General features: G+C 33.0%; 1 protein-coding gene across 11 annotated transcripts in view; it reads right to left on the reverse strand.

Annotated features, from left to right (window-relative positions):
• Positions 1-1,018: 1,018 nt before the first annotated feature.
• Positions 1,019-18,490, reverse strand: part of LOC144437266 (uncharacterized) — a 183,425-nt gene continuing 165,953 nt past the window's right edge. For 8 of the 11 annotated variants that reach the window (XM_078126182.1, XM_078126179.1, XM_078126183.1 and 5 more), the window contains 12 exons: positions 16,980-17,099; positions 15,490-15,609; positions 13,978-14,097; positions 11,763-11,888; positions 10,806-10,925; positions 8,077-8,232; positions 7,023-7,166; positions 6,101-6,214; positions 5,500-5,589; positions 3,770-4,183; positions 3,147-3,269; positions 1,019-2,514 (listed from right to left, as the gene is read on the reverse strand). In XM_078126182.1, coding sequence (XP_077982308.1) covers positions 2,303-2,514; positions 3,147-3,269; positions 3,770-4,183; positions 5,500-5,589; positions 6,101-6,214; positions 7,023-7,166; positions 8,077-8,232; positions 10,806-10,925; positions 11,763-11,888; positions 13,978-14,097; positions 15,490-15,609; positions 16,980-17,099 — 1,859 coding nt within the window. In that variant the 3' untranslated portion in view covers positions 1,019-2,302. The remainder of the gene's footprint in view (positions 2,515-3,146; positions 3,270-3,769; positions 4,184-5,499; positions 5,590-6,100; positions 6,215-7,022; positions 7,167-8,076; positions 8,233-10,805; positions 10,926-11,762; positions 11,889-13,977; positions 14,098-15,489; positions 15,610-16,979; positions 17,100-18,490) is intronic. The other 3 variants (XM_078126178.1, XM_078126174.1, XM_078126181.1) reach the window with 3 other exon arrangements.

The following is an 18,490-nucleotide window of genomic DNA, read 5'->3' on the forward strand; positions in this document are numbered from 1 at the left end:
CAAGGCGACCCAATTTTACATCACGCCGCTTGCCACCATTGTAACGAATCTCTGGAAAATACTCCAAAAACCCTGAAGTTGTAAACTCTATAAAATACTACACCACAAGGCCCACGAAAACCAGTGTAAACGGTAGCGCAAACTGGCCTCCGATAACCGTGAATGCCTCGTTACGGGCCGTTCGTTTAGACTGTGTGCGAGGGCAGAACTCGCACCGTAAAACTGGGTCTGCACGAATGCACTGATTGCCACACCAATCGTACGGAACAAAGAAACCAGAAAAACCCTGGAACAACTCGATAAACCAACAATCTACCTCACAGAGGTGTACGAGGAAATATTTCCCCAACGAAAGAAATAGGCTTTAACCGAAATAGAAGGAAAATAGAGGTAAGCAAGAGATTAGTTCACCAGCATAAGAAATACACTGTTCACTGCACGCCGTCTTCATCCAGAGTCCCCGGACGGGAGGGGTGGTTGCCCATGGTTACCAACCTCACGTGACCAAGTCTCCACCTCCTAGCAACCGACTGACATATACCCAAATAGTCGGATAACCGTACCTGAGAATCAGGGATCTTTTACATTTCTCAGCCAGATACTAATAGTATAGGACTGGCTACAAGTGACCACTGAGGGCGCTAAAATGCCCAAGTATTTCGTAACAATATTCATTGAAATTGTTAATACCAACATTTATAGATGTTATACACTGATGTTGATTAGAGGTCGATTTCATCCATATGGTAGGTAGCACAACAACAGGTTGAAATCACGATTGCATAGGGTGTGAACCCAAATATCAATTTGATTTGATACATGTATCATATTATGTGTACAGCTAAACAAATGTGTTTACCAACATTTGATTTAGTGCTGTTCAGGGTTTACGATAGTACAAGTAAGTCATTACATCTAACAAGACAATCAATTTCAAAATGCTCCAGTTGCAGTTAGTGCAGGTGCAGTTTTATGAAAAGAACAATAAACTGAACATCAGGTTTAGCAAAACACCATTTCTAGATTAATTCAAAGATATTTTTATTGGTCTTTCATACGGTCATTACAGCTTGGTTCATTGACATTCAGTGCAAGTTTAAAAGTTCACACAAAAACACATTTCAACTGTAACTTGGGACACATATACAATTCTTTTTAATAGCATTTAGAATACTTGATAAAAAAAAGGACTTGAAAAGCTCTTTAAACGAAAGCCTATCTTGTATGTACTGCTTGTATGAAAGATTCCAATTTTTCTGTGTTAGTATAAAAAAAGTACTGCGGTGCGTTTGAGTTGGGTAAATTTCTTCAGTATTCAATTAAATCAAATTATATATCTTAGTAAAAATACTTGTTATAGTTACAAATGAAAATTGGATGAATACATCTCCAAGCTGTTTATAAAAAGTATTGATATTGAACAATTTCTCAATGCTGACAATGAATTACTAGATTAAATAGATGACAACTGACAAATCTATTAAAATATACATCCACCAAAACTTAGATATACCTATACATTGACATGCTGTATTTGCCTATAGGAACCATGAAACCATGATAATGTAACTGTTCTTATAATGGATGTTTCAGAAAAAAATGTCATACAGCTGACAAGAGAGACTTTAAAAATGTTGTTGTAGCTAAAATTACTCTCATAAAGTTGAGGTTCTTTCAAGTTGAATGTAAACTGATATATGTTAATGAAATAGTACATGATATTCTGTGTATTATATACATGTTATCAAACAAATTTATTCACTTCATTGGAAATATGTAGCAAATATATATACGAAAAAAAGCTTATGAATATGTGTAAGATAATTAAAGGTTAAGTAATTTGGTTTTTGACAACAGGCAAATATGCTTACTTTAATATCTCAGGCGAAGTCTTATGTCTAGTACTAGATATACTTTTCTTTGTCAAATACATTAAAGAACATACACATGAGCCCCTTTGGCTTAGAAGTTAGACATTAGAAAAATACGTGAGAATTAAAATCTATGAAACTGCTTTTGAATACAACTATGAAATCATTCATTAGGACTTCTATGTGAGAGTAAGTAATTTCTCCCTCCGGTTTTATGTTTTCACTCATGATGTATAATGGCATGAAAATTAAGTACATATGTGGTAAGGTGCCCACATAAAAGGAAGTAGAAACAATGAAGACTTGAAAGTCATAAATCTTGACCTGCGCTTAAAATCACTAATCTGGAGTAGCACTACAAGCTTAACAAATGAATTTAAAATCTCAGGACTGAGGTGCATGTGCTTGTGGCTTTTTTGAGTTGAATTGAATTAATGAACCACAAAAATTCCTTCGCCATCCAGCTGAACCTTGCGATTCAGAGTGCGTTTCTTCTTGTACATGGTACGGCAGACCACTGTAGTGAGCACACTAGAGATGATTAACAAGACACAACTGATAACTGTTATGGTCCAAGTATATGCCGTTATTCCACCTAAGGTAATGATTTCATGGTCTGTGTCACTATATTCAGACCATGTGCCTGAAATAACAAAGATCATGCAAATGAGTATACAATAACCTATTACATGAAATGTGGAATAGGCAACTTGCAATCCAAACTGAGCATGCTCAGACGCAAAGGACTATGGGATTATCTGTGGTTATCGTAATATCTAATCTGGAGCTACTGATAAAATTAAACGCCCACGAAGATCAGATTTACTATGAACTGATCATACCTGGTTATAAACAATGTATCAATATTGTTTACAATGCTAATTGATTAGTATTTATTATCACATTTCCCCATGATGCAACATTCAACATGTCAGGTTTGCAAGTTCCCTATTGGTGACTAGAGTTTGACTGTGAATATTCATGCAATCATTTTAAATGGAGTGCAAGGACATTCTGTATTATTCGCCCGGCATCAGATACATTAATGCTGAATAATTTATGTGATCAATGCCCAGAGTTAGTGGATTTCAACATTTCCAGGACTACCAAGAAGAGCAAGTCCCATTTACAGGTTTGAATGCACAGTAAAAATACACTGCAGTTTCTAATTTTCCATTCCAAAGTCCCTATATTTCACTGACTAATAATAAATTAATAACTTACAATGGATATTTACTAGTATTTACATTGTATTAACTGTGTGAATGATCTTACCTGTCTCACAGTAATCGCCAGAGAAACCAGGTTTACAGATGCAAATAGGACGCCCTCTACGAATGACACAAGCCCCAGCATTCTGACATGGATTCAAAGAACATCCAGAGAAGACACTAGGTTCTGGAGGAGACAACATGATATCAAGGAAATCAATGCGATATAGGAAAATTCACTTACAGTAATTATATAGTCACTCTGATGTCAGGATATAATAACTGTGGAGAAATCTTGCTATCTTTACTGTTTTTAGTAAGATACACACTAAATATTCAGTGGATAATTTATCACTTTTATGTCTAAGCCTTGATAAGTCAATCTTATCCCACCTCAATGAAAACATAAACGAATAGTCATCCAGTGCCTCACTTTCAGGTATGTTTACCACATTGTCTATGCAACATATATGTGTAGGGAATGCGTACTTTTCTTCAATGTAACACATTATATTTAAAGTTGACTTTGTTAGTATGTTTCTATCCTGTTTTTATCATATTAGACCTCTAGATGTCAAATTTAGCATTACATTTCAAATAAATATGAATATCATAAGTCACCAGTGGCTATCTGCTGTAAATACAATTTCTGGTGACTGTTTTTAGCTTAAAAATACATCAACTCACCTGTATCTGGTACATCGGTCACTTCAATCCAGAAGCCCCCTTCATCTTTCTCTTGATCACTGGTAAAAGTAATCCAGATATGGGAACCAGAAGATACAAAATTGCTTGGTCTAGCAAGGCCAGAAACATGGACTAGGCGTTTGTTTACAGCACCAAGTTTATCACCATTTCCAACATCAACCCAGTCATAGTGTTCCTCTGTGGCAAAATACCTAAAGTCTACATGCAGTTTTCGACCTGTCTGAGCTGATACAATCCACCAGCAGAAGTCATCATCAGGGTAGTTTCCAGGGAATTCAGGTGAAAAGAGATCTACAGTTTCATCAATGCTGAGAGTGATATTCATATTACAGGGTTTACCAAGTCCTTCAATAGAAATTCCATTCTCATTATCTTCACTACGTCTTCTCCTTCCTGTTTTCAGAGAAAAAGAGTTAAATATAAAGATTTTTGTTAATGACATATATATGTATTATCAAGGGGTTGGCCTATCTCCATTTTCGGCGATTTTTCAATTGTAACAATCTGAATTTTGCTCATGTGTGATTTCTCACCTCAGAAAAGGCTAACTTTTATTCTACAAAGACAACTAGGTAAAAATGTAAATACAGTAGTGAAAAAATTATTCAGTTTTGTTATTTTCTGAAAATGATGCATTTCTTAAGAGCCTCAATGATACTTTCCAATAGTTTGCTGTTTCTTCTCTTATCTCACCAAAAATTATCCTGGTTTAAGACAAATGTGTGGAAAAAATTGTGATTTAAATTTGACTTGGGGGCCAAAAGTATTTGGCTTTTTTCTCAAAATGGCATTAAAGAGTCAGGCCCTTATGGCACTAACCCCTTCACATATTATATAATTAACAATTGTTATACATGGCAATGCCATATGGTAAAGAATTTGTTAAATTCAACTTTTCTTGTTTGGTTAACTTTAGAAATTCATTAAAATAAAGTGACAGCTACTTGTGGTATGTATATGATACTAAAGTCACACAATGCAACATTACCCATTGTTATTACTGAATACTCAAATTATGTTGTGCCATTACAACCTGCAGCATTTCACAATGTTTAACTACATACATATAGACGTGCAGTCAACATGAGAAATGCTAAGACAATGTTGTATGCATGAAACTGATAATCCATCTAGGTGGCATTAACTCATTATTCATAGTGATACATTAATTAAAACAATAAATTAAATTATTATTATTACAGAATGATAAAACTTGTGACTATTTGCTGTCCTGTCACTCAAAACAGTGTTTTTGCTTCACACAAACTTCTTGTAATGCCAGTAACAGGAAATGATTAATTTAGCTACACCCCAATGGCAGTTTAATATCACTATCACAGTATCAGCTAGTCTATCTGCTAGACCTCGGATGTTCTTCCGATAAAATACGGCACACGACCGAACATCGACAAGCCCTCACTGTGAACTTCGTTTGCTTATAGTATCGAAAGAAAACCCGAACGACTAGCAGCAAGACTAAGTATCAGCATGCCTGTACATACTATTTACTATATTAGCCTGGGCTTTATAGCCATTCTGAAACAAATCGAAGCAGATTAGGCTCAAACCAGAATTTCAATTGAAGCAGTAAGCATTTGACCATCATGACTCCATGATTATAAGAGAATATTGGAGCCAAAGTAATAACTTAAGTACAATCAAAGCTATGATAATGGTCAAATTGCCTGTATGGAATTCAGTGAACATACCTTGGTCAATACATCTGTAACCTGTTGGTGAATAGTAACACTGGGTAGGATCACCACATGGGTTAGACGCACAGGGGTTGACAGTTGTAGCTGGAAAAGAAAATATATAACATAAAAGCTATGCATAACTAGTGCATATTTGTCACAAATTGATTAAGAGGGCTTCTCCTACAATGATTTGTACACATTTAGTATTGAGATACTTTTTTTTTTACTACAACAGTGGAAACAAGGCTTTCAGTCTATTATTACTAACCAAATACCCTTGTCAAACCCTAAGCTGTGTTCAGTAAGTTTACAATGTATAATTACTCATGGTCATTGTAGTATTTGTAGGACATCTCTACTCTGTCTCAACTGTCTCCTAAAAATAAAATATAACAACTTCACCTATAAAATATATGTTGCAGGTAATAGGTTGACTTTAATATATTAAACTGAAAACTTACTTTTTGTTGTCATAACATTGGAGATACAACAGTACTAGTTTCATAATAATTGTCAATTATATTGGTGACAAGAGGTGATCGGAAAAAAAGGTGTAGTCATAATTTCAAGTTGAAATGTATTACAGCTACATAGAATGATCATATTTACTCACAAGTCTGACACTGGGTTCCTGAAAAGTTATCTGCACAGTCACACTCAAAGTATGTGTTGAATGCCCTACAGGTGCCACCGTTTGCACAAGGATTACTGGTACATGGATTGGCAACTGTACAGTGAAAATAACCATTATGAATAAATAAATAATGGATATGAATTTTATAATGAAAATATTACAAAAAGTATAAAGTATGCAAAATATGACCATAATTCTGTCTCGATCCGGAAAGATAGTATTAAACAATCCCTCCCTCCTTCCCCACTGTCTCAGTATAGTTGGGTTTCTGGACTAATTAGATTGTGTTTCATAGTGCAACTCGTCTTCCAACATTGAGGGCAGTAATAATAGGAGGAGGGGATAATAAAGTTTTGGAAAAGCATCGGGAATTGCAAGCAAATCCTATAGTAAGAATATTAGGTGAGTATTTTTCCTTCAACAGAAATTCGTTTCGGGAGAAATGAAAATTATGATTGCTATCCTTAGCATTGAATCTCAAGATTTTTGATGTTTAGCTCAATGAAGCCCCGAGATGAAATTTCAAATTTAACTCTTAGCCATCCACACAGTCAATACATCATGTGTCATCATATAGTTTCCATACAAATAGTGGCGTCAGACAAGGAGATAATCTTTCACCTACTTTATTTTCACTGTTTTAAAATGATTTAGCTGTTATAAGAATCTCCTTCAGGTATTTGCATTGATGATTTAAAGTTGAACATACTATGATATGCCGATGACATTGCACTTTTGTCTAGTTTAGTGCAATATGTTGCAAGTTTAGTTCAATGAAATCAGCTTTTGAGAAATACAAGTGGACACAGATATGCAGACAAAACCCAACATAATACTTAGTAGACCCCATCACGCCGGGTCTGGCAGCTAATAAATACAATAAAATATGCTTTTTTATTACCTGGCCGCTCACAGGTATTTCCAACGTAACCAACTGTACACATGCATACATAATTGAAAGCATTGTTGATATTGGCAAAGCTATCATGGCAGACTCCGTTGTTAAGGCAGACGTTTGTAGAACAGTCACTTTGAACGGGATTTTCTGTAAATTAGTAAGAAAAATTGAGTAAATGTTATCTTCAGTGGAAAGCAGCTTTTAGCACGATTGCTTTTCTTTCCATATTTTCTTTAACTATCATTGTGATTATAAATGTCAATTTGTGATTAATCAACAGAAAGCAATGTTTTCAATCCCAAGTAAAAAAATTGAAGCAATACAACACATGGCACTCTCATGTGTCTTTAGAATTGTCACAAGCTCACTGTACATACTCTCGTTTGTACCAGCAAAACAATTTTAGAAGTGCTGACTGATATTACAAAGATTTTCAATGCCTGACTGCAATATTCAAGCCTATTGTTGCTATTTTGAATTAGATCATGAACTTACATAGTATGTTAGAGAATACAGTAAATTTATGAGTTTGACATAGTTACCCCCAAAGATAGCTAATCTAGAAATCAAGCTATAGGCAAAATACACACAAACACATTAAACTATTGTACTGTAGATTACTGAAGTTGTATTATACCTGTGTGGATATAATCATCCTGTGATCAAGATAGTGGAAACAGACTGATGAATTAAGTTGAATGTGTAGCCATTTGAGGAAAATTTGCTATCAAAGACACCACCAAACTGTAAGAGTTACGATAGCAACATCTTTTGATAGCTTAAATATCAGTATGTTGCAACTCTTAAAAAATATTTTAGTTTGTGTGTGCTACAATGCTTCCGAATTCATACGGCAGGCACAAACATGTATTCTCAGTTGAATTTTCATTCTAAAACTTGCCTTTTTCTGAATTAGGAAATGTATGAAACTCGATCATTTGGATATGATAATTTTAATAATTAAAAATTGCAACTTCACAATAGTTTCAGACATCCCTCTTTGGCACTACTACATACTTTGACTCTTCTTTAACTGACATAGAAAACTTTGACATACCTATTATGCTTTGACAGTTTGTACCAAAGTGAGTTGGAGGACAAACACACATATACCGATCAATGTTTGTAGCAGTATTGATACTATGGTATGAATTATAGCAGGTACCAGTTCCACATGTATTTCTGGAACATGCATCGAGACTAGCCTGCTGGGCTAAATTGAGAGAAATAGAGAATAGGAAACTTCATTTTATTATTCAGATTCAATGAAGATAGTACTTCACTACATGAAAATCTTCATAATAACTTTATTACACGACTGTATTATCAGTGAATACAGTAAGGTAAACAACAACAACAACAACAACAACAATAATAACGACAAAACAATTTATATATATATATATATATATATATATATATATATAAATTGTTTATATATATATATATATATAAGTTTTTCAAAAATTTGGCAAGTGGAAGGTATTGCATAGTATTTAAAAAAAGATAAATTTCTATTGGTACTACTTATAGTTACATCACATTCTGTAAACAATTTTTTCTTTACTTTGTATACTGAAAATTGGACAATCTAAAATGAAATGCATCTCATCATCAACTAAATTTAAATTGCATCTTTTACAAAATCTTAAATCAACAGGAACTCTTGGGGATCTCCTACCTATTTCTATTTCTATAAGTATGGTCACTTAACCTAAATTTTGATAATAATTTCCGTAAGCTAAAATCCCTGATATTACTTAAATAATTGTCAAATTCAAAATTATGTTTAAATGACTTGTATATTCTTAATTTATTTCCCCCTAAGCTATCTTTATGACTATGATTTAACTCCTTCCAAGTCTGGATGTGTTCATTATTTAGTTTTACTGTTACTGCATTTGAAAAAAGTACAACATTATTTGTATTATAATGAGTACTTACTTTATCCAACTCATTCACAACCAATTCTTTTTTTAAATATGATTTAACCAATTAGAGTTTATTTGTCTTATTATTATATGATTATCTGGCAAGTTATTAATTCTGTTCCAATATTCAATGTGCAACTGTGGCTTTTATGTGTAAAGAAAATCTATCCAATTCGCCTCTAATTCCAATAATTGGAGTCATTTTTACCTACTCCAAGAATAAAATGATTGAACTGATTACAAACTTGTTCTAAACTGTTGTTATTAATGGGGCAATCCAAACTTCTGCACCATACATTAAAATAGGTGTGATTAAATGGTCAAATAACTTTAAACATAATCTAGTTGAAATCATTTTTTGATTTAGTTTAGTAAGACGGATGGGAAATAATGCCTTGAGTGCTTTATTTTTTAATATAGAATTATTCAGTTTATTTGAACTGAAAATAATTCCTAAATAGCAGAATTCTTTAACTATTGTTATGCAAAGTTTGTTCAGTGTATTAAAATGTTTCACTTTTAATCAGTCGATTTCCTACATTAAAATAAGCGCAAATATTGCGTTGCCGCACAACTTCATGTTCAGGGCAATGATAGATATATAATCTTTTGAAGATTTAAAGTTGTAACTAAAACAAAATTTTATAAATAATTTCCATCATAATAAAATCCAGCCATCCTATGTTGGAAGTGTACTTCATCAAGAGAAGTATAGCAACATCCTAATCAAACTTTAAAGTGATGTGTCAACAAGGTTTTGTACTTCTTTATTTTTTAAAATCAATTTGGAACCAATTCATACCAATGTAACAGGTTTAATTTTCTTGGTTGTCTTATTGTAATATTGTAAAAGCCAGCTATATTCAGTTTATATGGGTAGGTGATGAAACAGCTGTCTTACAACATATTACAAAATCAAGTCATAAACCAAACTGGCCATGTTTACACACTTTACCACCAGAGGAAATAGTTAAGTAAACATAATGTGCTGTCCTCGCTGTATCATTCTCAACAAAGTTAAGCTCAATCTACTGGGTAATTTCAAAGTTGAAGATTTTTCAGGAAAAGCAATGATATATGATAACACTTCTAGAAACATCTCACCAAGTTTCAGACCCTTTCACAAAGTACTTTTTGAGATATAAGTTTTTGACCAAAATTCACATTTTTACACCTAAATTCCATATCACTGATGAGATCATCATGTGCTTAATATTTATTTCATCTATACACCCCTAGATGCATCCCCATCAAATTTCAGTCCAATCTGCTCAGTAGTTTTGGAATTAAAGACTTTTGACCCAAAAAGACACATGTTTAGCCCTAATTTGCATAATGCTGATGGGATCATCATGTCGTGAACAATTCTTAATCTAAACACCTCTAAGAATGTTCCCACCAACTTTCAGATGATCTGCCCTGTAGTTTTTGATTCTAAGTTTTTTGACCAAAAATCACATTTTTTTATCCCAAGGTTTTGCAATTTAAAGAATAACGCATCTCTCCAAACACTGTCAAATGCCTTCCTGAAATCAACAAACCAACTATACAGGCATTTTGGTTTACTAGTATTTACTAGAGCACACGATACCCCTCAAATACTTTACTGCTATGTGACTATGGTCGCGTATGATTTGAAAGAAACTGATGGCAAGAAATAATACAACAAAGTGTCTGTAAGCACTTAACTAAGATATTGCTTGATTTCTCAAAGTCTTTACATATGCAAACACCTAATCAATATTCATATGGATGTTTACTAAGACCTTACCAACCTATGATGGACAGATATAACACACCAACACACACAAATTCACTTAAAACAGGCAAAATTACTAAGATAAAAACCACTTACCTTTATTGAAATTACAGTTTGTTCCCACATAGGCTTCCCTACACAGACAGATGTAATAATTGTCATTGGTATTTATACAGGTTGCTCCATTTTGGCATGGTGAGCCTAAGCATGGATCAACTAGAAATACAAGAAAGAAGTAACAATGAATCTTTAAACATTATTCAGAGAGTGCTCAGACTTATAGTAATAATAAACATGTCTTGAATATCACAACATTGCTACAGAGAATTACACATTGTTTTAGATATGTTACTTTAATTTGGATATTTAAGGTCTTTTGATAAGTGTTTTGGATTAATTTTCACATCAATATGGACAGGGCTTCTTTAATCAAAGACATATCCACTCCACCTATGCCACCCATAGGTGGATTTCCATGTGTACTGCACCAAGAATTGGACTTGTAAATAGGTGACATAGGTGGTTATGGAAACAAGTAATATGTTTCTTCACATCTTACCAGCTACTGAGAAAGACATATACCACAGATGACATATATGTGTACACAAATAACATACATGTACTTTGCACTTTCTGCTTTTTGTGAAATATTTATGTGAGAAATAGCCTGGTTTTCATATTTCACGTTGAAGGTCAAGATGAAGGTTACATATCAAGAAAGTATGAGACAGGGCTTCTTTAATCAAAGACATATCCACTCCACCTATGCCACCCATAGGTGGATTTCCATGTGTACTGCACCAAGAATTGGACTTGTAAATAGGTGACATAGGTGGTTATGGAAACAAGTAATATGTTTCTTCACATCTTACCAGCTACTGAGAAAGACATATACCACAGATGACATATATGTGTACACAAATAACATACATGTACTTTGCACTTTCTGCTTTTTGTGAAATATTTATGTGAGAAATAGCCTGGTTTTCATATTTCACGTTGAAGGTCAAGATGAAGGTTACATATCAAGAAAGTATGAGTGTTTAAAGTTACCTGCATTTGGTATCTCACAATTCGTTCCTGTATAGCTTGAAGGACACTCACACACATAGGAAGTTCCAATGACATAACAAGTACCACTATTCAGACATGGATTGGGACTGCATACAGTTGTGACAACTGCAATGTAAATATTGTATCATGATATTGTAGTGTGTGTGTTTAATAATGACTCCCATTATAATGGAAGTTGCTACTTCTTCGGGTTGCCATATACAACGAAGATGACTGCATGTTGTGTTTTAAGTACAGTCGATACAACATCATTTTATTTGAAAGAATGGTCTAGAGATTTTCCACTGAAAACACAGTGCTGAGAGAAGGCCTTATTTGAGATTGCATGCATTATTGACACTGCAACAATTATACCTGGCATGCAGAATACACTTTAAAAGGCCTTTATCATCATAGAGTCTTCAGCAGAGGAAAGTAAACTGGGAAAAACACAAATTCTATCTTCAGTTTAATAAGCAGTCATACACCAGTTGGATATCATTTTACTACTTTGTATCTCAAATATAGTCCTTGACAACGACATTCGTTTTCTGTACCAACTGATCTATGATAAATGAGCTTTGGTCTGCCATGACAAACAAGTCTCTTACATTTGATAACATGGTGTCCGCAACACTTAAGTGGCATTATAGTTGGAAGGTAACATATATGCTGACAACCAATGAACATTGATGTACATCAAACATAATGGCAAAATATACTTCCTCTTTTGGTTCAGTTGTCTCTGAGTAACTGGTCTATTTATCTAAAACTGTGTTTCTTTTTAAAATCTTAGTAGTTTGCATCTCCAACACTTAATGTTCAAATTTGATCAAAGCAAATACATTAATTATAATGCTAGCTATACATATACTCTGCTGAAACATGAAACAACACAAACGAGTAGCAATTTTACCATTTTGTTACCTTGTTTAGTAAATTGGTTATTAAAGCATTGTGAAATGGACATGATCTGGAATTTTGGCAATTATGTTACGTCATTGTTTCCTAATTTTAAGAAATGAACTACCAACGTATATTTTAATTTTACTACTTATTGCTCAAGTCATGCCGAATCCATAAGGGGTCATTGGCAGAACTCTTACGTTATAGGCTAGCTGGTATAATAATTAAATCTCTTCTGATGCACTTCACATATACATCACACACTGTGTTTATTAACAGCACAAATCCAAAGTCTAAATGGTACACAAGACACTGAGCATTAATTTGAATCATATTCTTAATTCTTTTTCACAGTTATGTTTGAATGAACATATCTTGTTTTAAAGTGAGAAATGCAGTTTCTATACTGCTGTACAAAATTGTTTAATTTTGTAGCGTGGCAGGACATTTGTTCAACCCTAAACCAACTAAAACTTTGTTAAGTGAAAATGGCCTAAGCTCAGTATTTTAATGCATTTCAGAGCAATTTGTGTCCTCTGGAAATCAATACTAGAGTTTGTATTATATATCAAGTTCTTAGAGTGCACATAATTATGGGAAATGTGTTCAGTTCCAGATCATGTAACTTCACAGTTGTTTGCATATTGCTTTAGGCTGTACATTCTTGGTATGGGATTCTGATTTCAATCATTGCTATTGTATGATGTTATTCAATTTCTCAAACATCAATTGTACGTACAATTCAACAAAGTCAAAAGTCTGACTACATGTTGACAAATAAGACAATGCATGCACACATCTTGGTAACATTAGTATTGTTATCAAACCTACACTTGCTGTAACTGGAGTATTATTTTTTCATCAGACAGCCAAAAATATTTTGACTGAAAATTGTTAACATACCAGTAATGAGAAATAGTACATGTCAATTAGAGGTTGATTTTTAACTAGAAGCAGTATTGTAATGAGTTGAAATGGGGATTTAACTGGGCACCGATTTTTTGGTGCGTATGTAAATATCAATTTCATTATCTGGCACCATACTATGTACCCCGTATACTGCTACACAAATATGTTCACCCACATGTGATTCAAATACTGTTGAGGGTGTACAATATTGTGAGCAAGTCATTATATTTCAAAACATTTCCAGTTTAGCACGTTTAGATTCACAAGTCCCTATGTGTCAAAGCAACTGCATGACAAGATACTTAATTACATTCCAGTTACAAAATGTTGCAGGCTGAAAATTAATATGCGTTGTTTAGGAAGCTGTAAAATGAAGTCATGCATATAAAATTGTATCCACCTGTCTGACAGTTGTTCCCAGTGTAACCAGAAGTACATGCACAGAAGTATCCAGAACTTCCTGTTACATAACATGTACCACTATTCATACATGGATCTGGACTGCAGGGAGTTGTGACAACTGTAACAATGAAATAATTATCAAATCTTTCATTCACTTCCAGGTGAGAAATCCAATTCAAAGTGATAAATTACATGTGTAAGTAATTGCATAGATATTGCAACTACTACAACAGCAATCAATGTGCTTTCATCATTAATATATATACTTCCACTGTTTATGTCCAAACTAACAATATGCTGCCCAGTTGATTTCACTGTATTTTAAATGATCGTAGGCATGCTATGGAATTATTTACTACACAATAATCTGGTGTATATTTAGAGAACTTGAATTATTAAAGATAATATACATGTTTTCAGATTTTCTCCAAAATTGAAACTTAATGTCTCTTGTGTTCAAGAAAAGGAAAATTATAGCCTACTTCAGTGTGTATTTAACTTAACTGGAACAGTTTAAACAATCAAAGTGTCCTGAAACTTGTGACTTGCAAGGAAAGTGTCTGTCACCTTGTAAACTACTGGTACATTTGACTATGATCTAACATTGAGTTGTGCATGTGTTTTTGGTAATATGTGCATAAAAGATGACATCATCAGATATTCCTTGGCCTAGTTGCTAACATAGTATCTTTTGATCAGGAAGTCTAATTTTAGCAAATGTTCTATCAAGCTAACTAGTATTTTTTTAAAATGTAAAATGTAGTATTTCTTTTTAAATGTAAAAAGCTGGTAACTCCAATGAAAGCATGAACAGCTCAAAACAAGAGCAATTTAACCATTTAGTTTAATTTTGAATTGTTTAGTATAACATTGGTTGCATAACTTATAGGCTATACTCTCTTTCAAGTCATTTGGTTTCCAATGTCATTTAATTTCTCAAAATATAATTTTATTGTACATTCAATACACTATCACAAAACATGTTGGATGCATTCACAAATATCTTGGTAACATTATGATTAGTAGTAGTATTAGTCGCCTTCAGATTCAAAATCCATAAAATAATTAAATACATGCCAGCACAATACATGCACAAAACTGAAAAGTACGTAAAGGAGTATACTTTCCTTTCCCATTTAAATTTGGATGTTAAGTAATCAATTTAATGCATTTCAAGTCATAAGCTGTACTTAAATATTTTCAAGTATTTTGTTTGACGGTAGTTTTGATAATTGGTATAATATTACAATGTTAATGACTTTCGCAAATAGTAATTCAACAAATGTAATCAAAAGCATGACTACATGTTGACAAATAAGACATCTTAGTAACATTAGTATTGTTATTATGTATCTTACATGTCCCTTTGTGTCAAAGCAACTAATATCTTGCATGACAACAAAATAATCAATTAATTTACATTCCCGTTACAAAATGTTGCAGGCTGAAAATTAATATGCGTAGTTTAGGAAGCTGTAAAATGAAGTCATGCATATAAAACTGTATCCACCTGTCTGACAGTTGTTCCCAGTGTAACCAGAAGAACATGAACAGAAGTATCCAGAACCTCCTGTTACATAACATACACCACTATTCATACATGGATTTGGACTGCATGGAGTTGTGACAACTGTAACAATGAAATAATTATCAAATCTTTCATTCACTTCCAGGTGAGAAATTCATTTCAAAGTGATAAATTACATGTGTAAGTAATTGCATAGATATTGCAACTACAACAACTGCAATCAATGTGCTTTCATTATTAATATATATACTCCCACTGTTTATGCCCAAACTAACAATATGCTGCCCAGTTGATTTCACTGTATTTTAAATGATCAAAGGCATGCTATGGAATTATTTACTACACAATAATCTGGTGTATATTTAGAGAACTTGAATTATTTAAGGTAATATACAAGTTTTCAGATTTTCTCCAAAATTCAAACTAATGTCTCTTGTGTTCAAGAATAGGAAAATTATAGCCTACTTCAGTGTGTATTTAACTTAACTGGAACAGTTTAAACAATCAAAGTGTCCTGACACTTGTGACTTGCAAGGAAAGTGTCTGTCACCTTGTAAACTACTGGTACATTTGACTATGATCTAACATTGAGTTGTGCATGTGTTTATGATAATATGTGCATAAAAGATGACATCATCAGCTATTCCCTGACCCGGTTGCTAACATAGTATCTGTTGATCCAGAAGAATAATTTTAGCAAATGTTCTATCAAGCCAACAACATGTAGTATTTTTTTTAAAATGTAAAGCTGGTTACTCTAATGAAAGCATGAACAGCTCAAAATAAGAGCAATGTAACTATTTGGTTTAATTTTGAATTGTTTAGTATAACATTGGTTGCATAACTTATAGGCTATACTCTCTTTCAAGTCATTTGGTTTCCAATGTCATTTAATTTCTCAAAATATAATTTTATTGTACATTCAACACACTATCAAAAAACATGTTGGATGCATTCACAAATATCTTGGTAACATTATGGTTAGTGGTAGTATTAGTCGCCTTCAGATTCAAAATCCATAAAATAATTAAATACATGCTAGCACAATACATGCACAAAACTGAAAAGTACGTAAAGGAGTATGCTTTCCTTTCCCGTTTAAATTTGGATGTTAAGCAATCAATTCAATGCATTTCAAGTCATAAGCTGTACTTAAATATTTTCAAGTATTTTGTTTGACTGTAGTTTTGATAATTGGTATAATATTACAATGTTAATGACTTTCGCAAATAGTAATTCAACAAATGTAATCAAAAGCATGACTACATGTTGACAAATAAGACATCTTAGTAACATTAGTATTGTTATTATGTATCTTACATGTCCCTTTGTGTCAAAGCAACTAATATCTTGCATGACAATAAAATAATTAATTAATTTACATTCTAGTTACAAAATGTTGCAGGCTGAAAATTAATATGCATTTTTTAGGAAGCTGTAAAATGAAGTCATGCATATAATATTGTATCCACCTGTCTGACAGTTGTTCCCAGTGTAACCAGAAGTACATGCACAGAAGTATCCAGAACTTCCTGTTACATAACATGTACCACTATTCATACATGGATCTGGACTGCAGGGAGTTGTGACAACTGTAACAATGAAATAATTATCAAATCTTTCATTCACTTCCAGGTGAGAAATCCAATTCAAAGTGATAAATTACATGTGTAAGTAATTGCATAGATATTGCAACTACTACAACAGCAATCAATGTGCTTTCATCATTAATATATATACTTCCACTGTTTATGTCCAAACTAACAATATGCTGCCCAGTTGATTTCACTGTACTTTAAATGATCAAGGGCATGCTATGGAATTATTTACTACACAATAATCTGGTGTATATTTAGAGAACTTGAATTATTAAAGATAATATACAAGTTTTCAGATTTTCTCCAAAATTGAAACTTAAATGTCTCTTGTGTTCAAGAAAAGGAAAATTATAGCCTACTTCAGTGTGTATTTAACTTAACTGGAACAGTTTAAACAATCAAAGTGTCCTGACACTTGTGACTTGCAAGGAAAGTGTCTGTCACCTTGTAAACTACTGGTACATTTGACTATGATCTAACATTGAGCTGTGCATGTGTTTTTGGTAATATGTGCATAAAAGATGACATCATCAGCTATTCCTTGGCCCGGTTGCTAACATAGTATCTGTTGATCCAGAAGCCTAATTTTAGCAAATGTTCTATCAAGCCAACAACTTTTTTTATTTTTTTAAATGTAAAGCTGGTTACTCTAATGAAAGCATGAACAGCTCAAAATAAGAGCAATGTAACCATTTAGTTTAATTTTGAATTGTTTAGTATAACTTGGTTACATAGTGTAATTTTATAGGCTATACTCTCTTTCAAGTCATTTGGTTCCCAATATGTTGTTTAATTTCTTAAAATATAATTTTATTGTACATTCAACACACTATCACAAAACATGTTGGATGCATTCACAAATATCTTGGTAACATTATGTTTAGTAGTAGTATTAGTCGCCTTCAGATTCAAAATCCATAAAATAATTAAATACATGCCAGCACAATACATGCACAAAACTGAAAAGTACGTAAAGGAGTATGCTTTCCTTTCCAGTTTAAATGTGGATGTTAAGTAATCAATTTATTGCATACCGAGTCATTTTATAAGCTGTACTTTTAATACTTTCAAGCATTTTGGTCTGGCTGTAGTTTTGATAATTGGTACAACAGCATAATGTTAATGACTTTCTCAAACACCAATAGTAAATTCAACAAATGTAATCAAAAGCATGACTACATGTTGACAAATAAGACATCTTTATAGTAACATTAGTATTGTTATTATGTATCTTACATGTCCCTTTGTGTCAAAGCAACCAATATCTTGCATGACAATAAAATAATTAATTAATTTACATTCTAGTTACAAAATGTCGCAGGCTGAAAATTAATATGCGTTGTTTAGGAAGCTGTAAAATGAAGTCATGCACATAAAACTGTATC

Source organism: Glandiceps talaboti, chromosome 7 (assembly GCF_964340395.1).
Source record: "Glandiceps talaboti chromosome 7, keGlaTala1.1, whole genome shotgun sequence".
NCBI classification, from domain to species: Eukaryota; Metazoa; Hemichordata; class Enteropneusta; family Spengelidae; genus Glandiceps; species Glandiceps talaboti.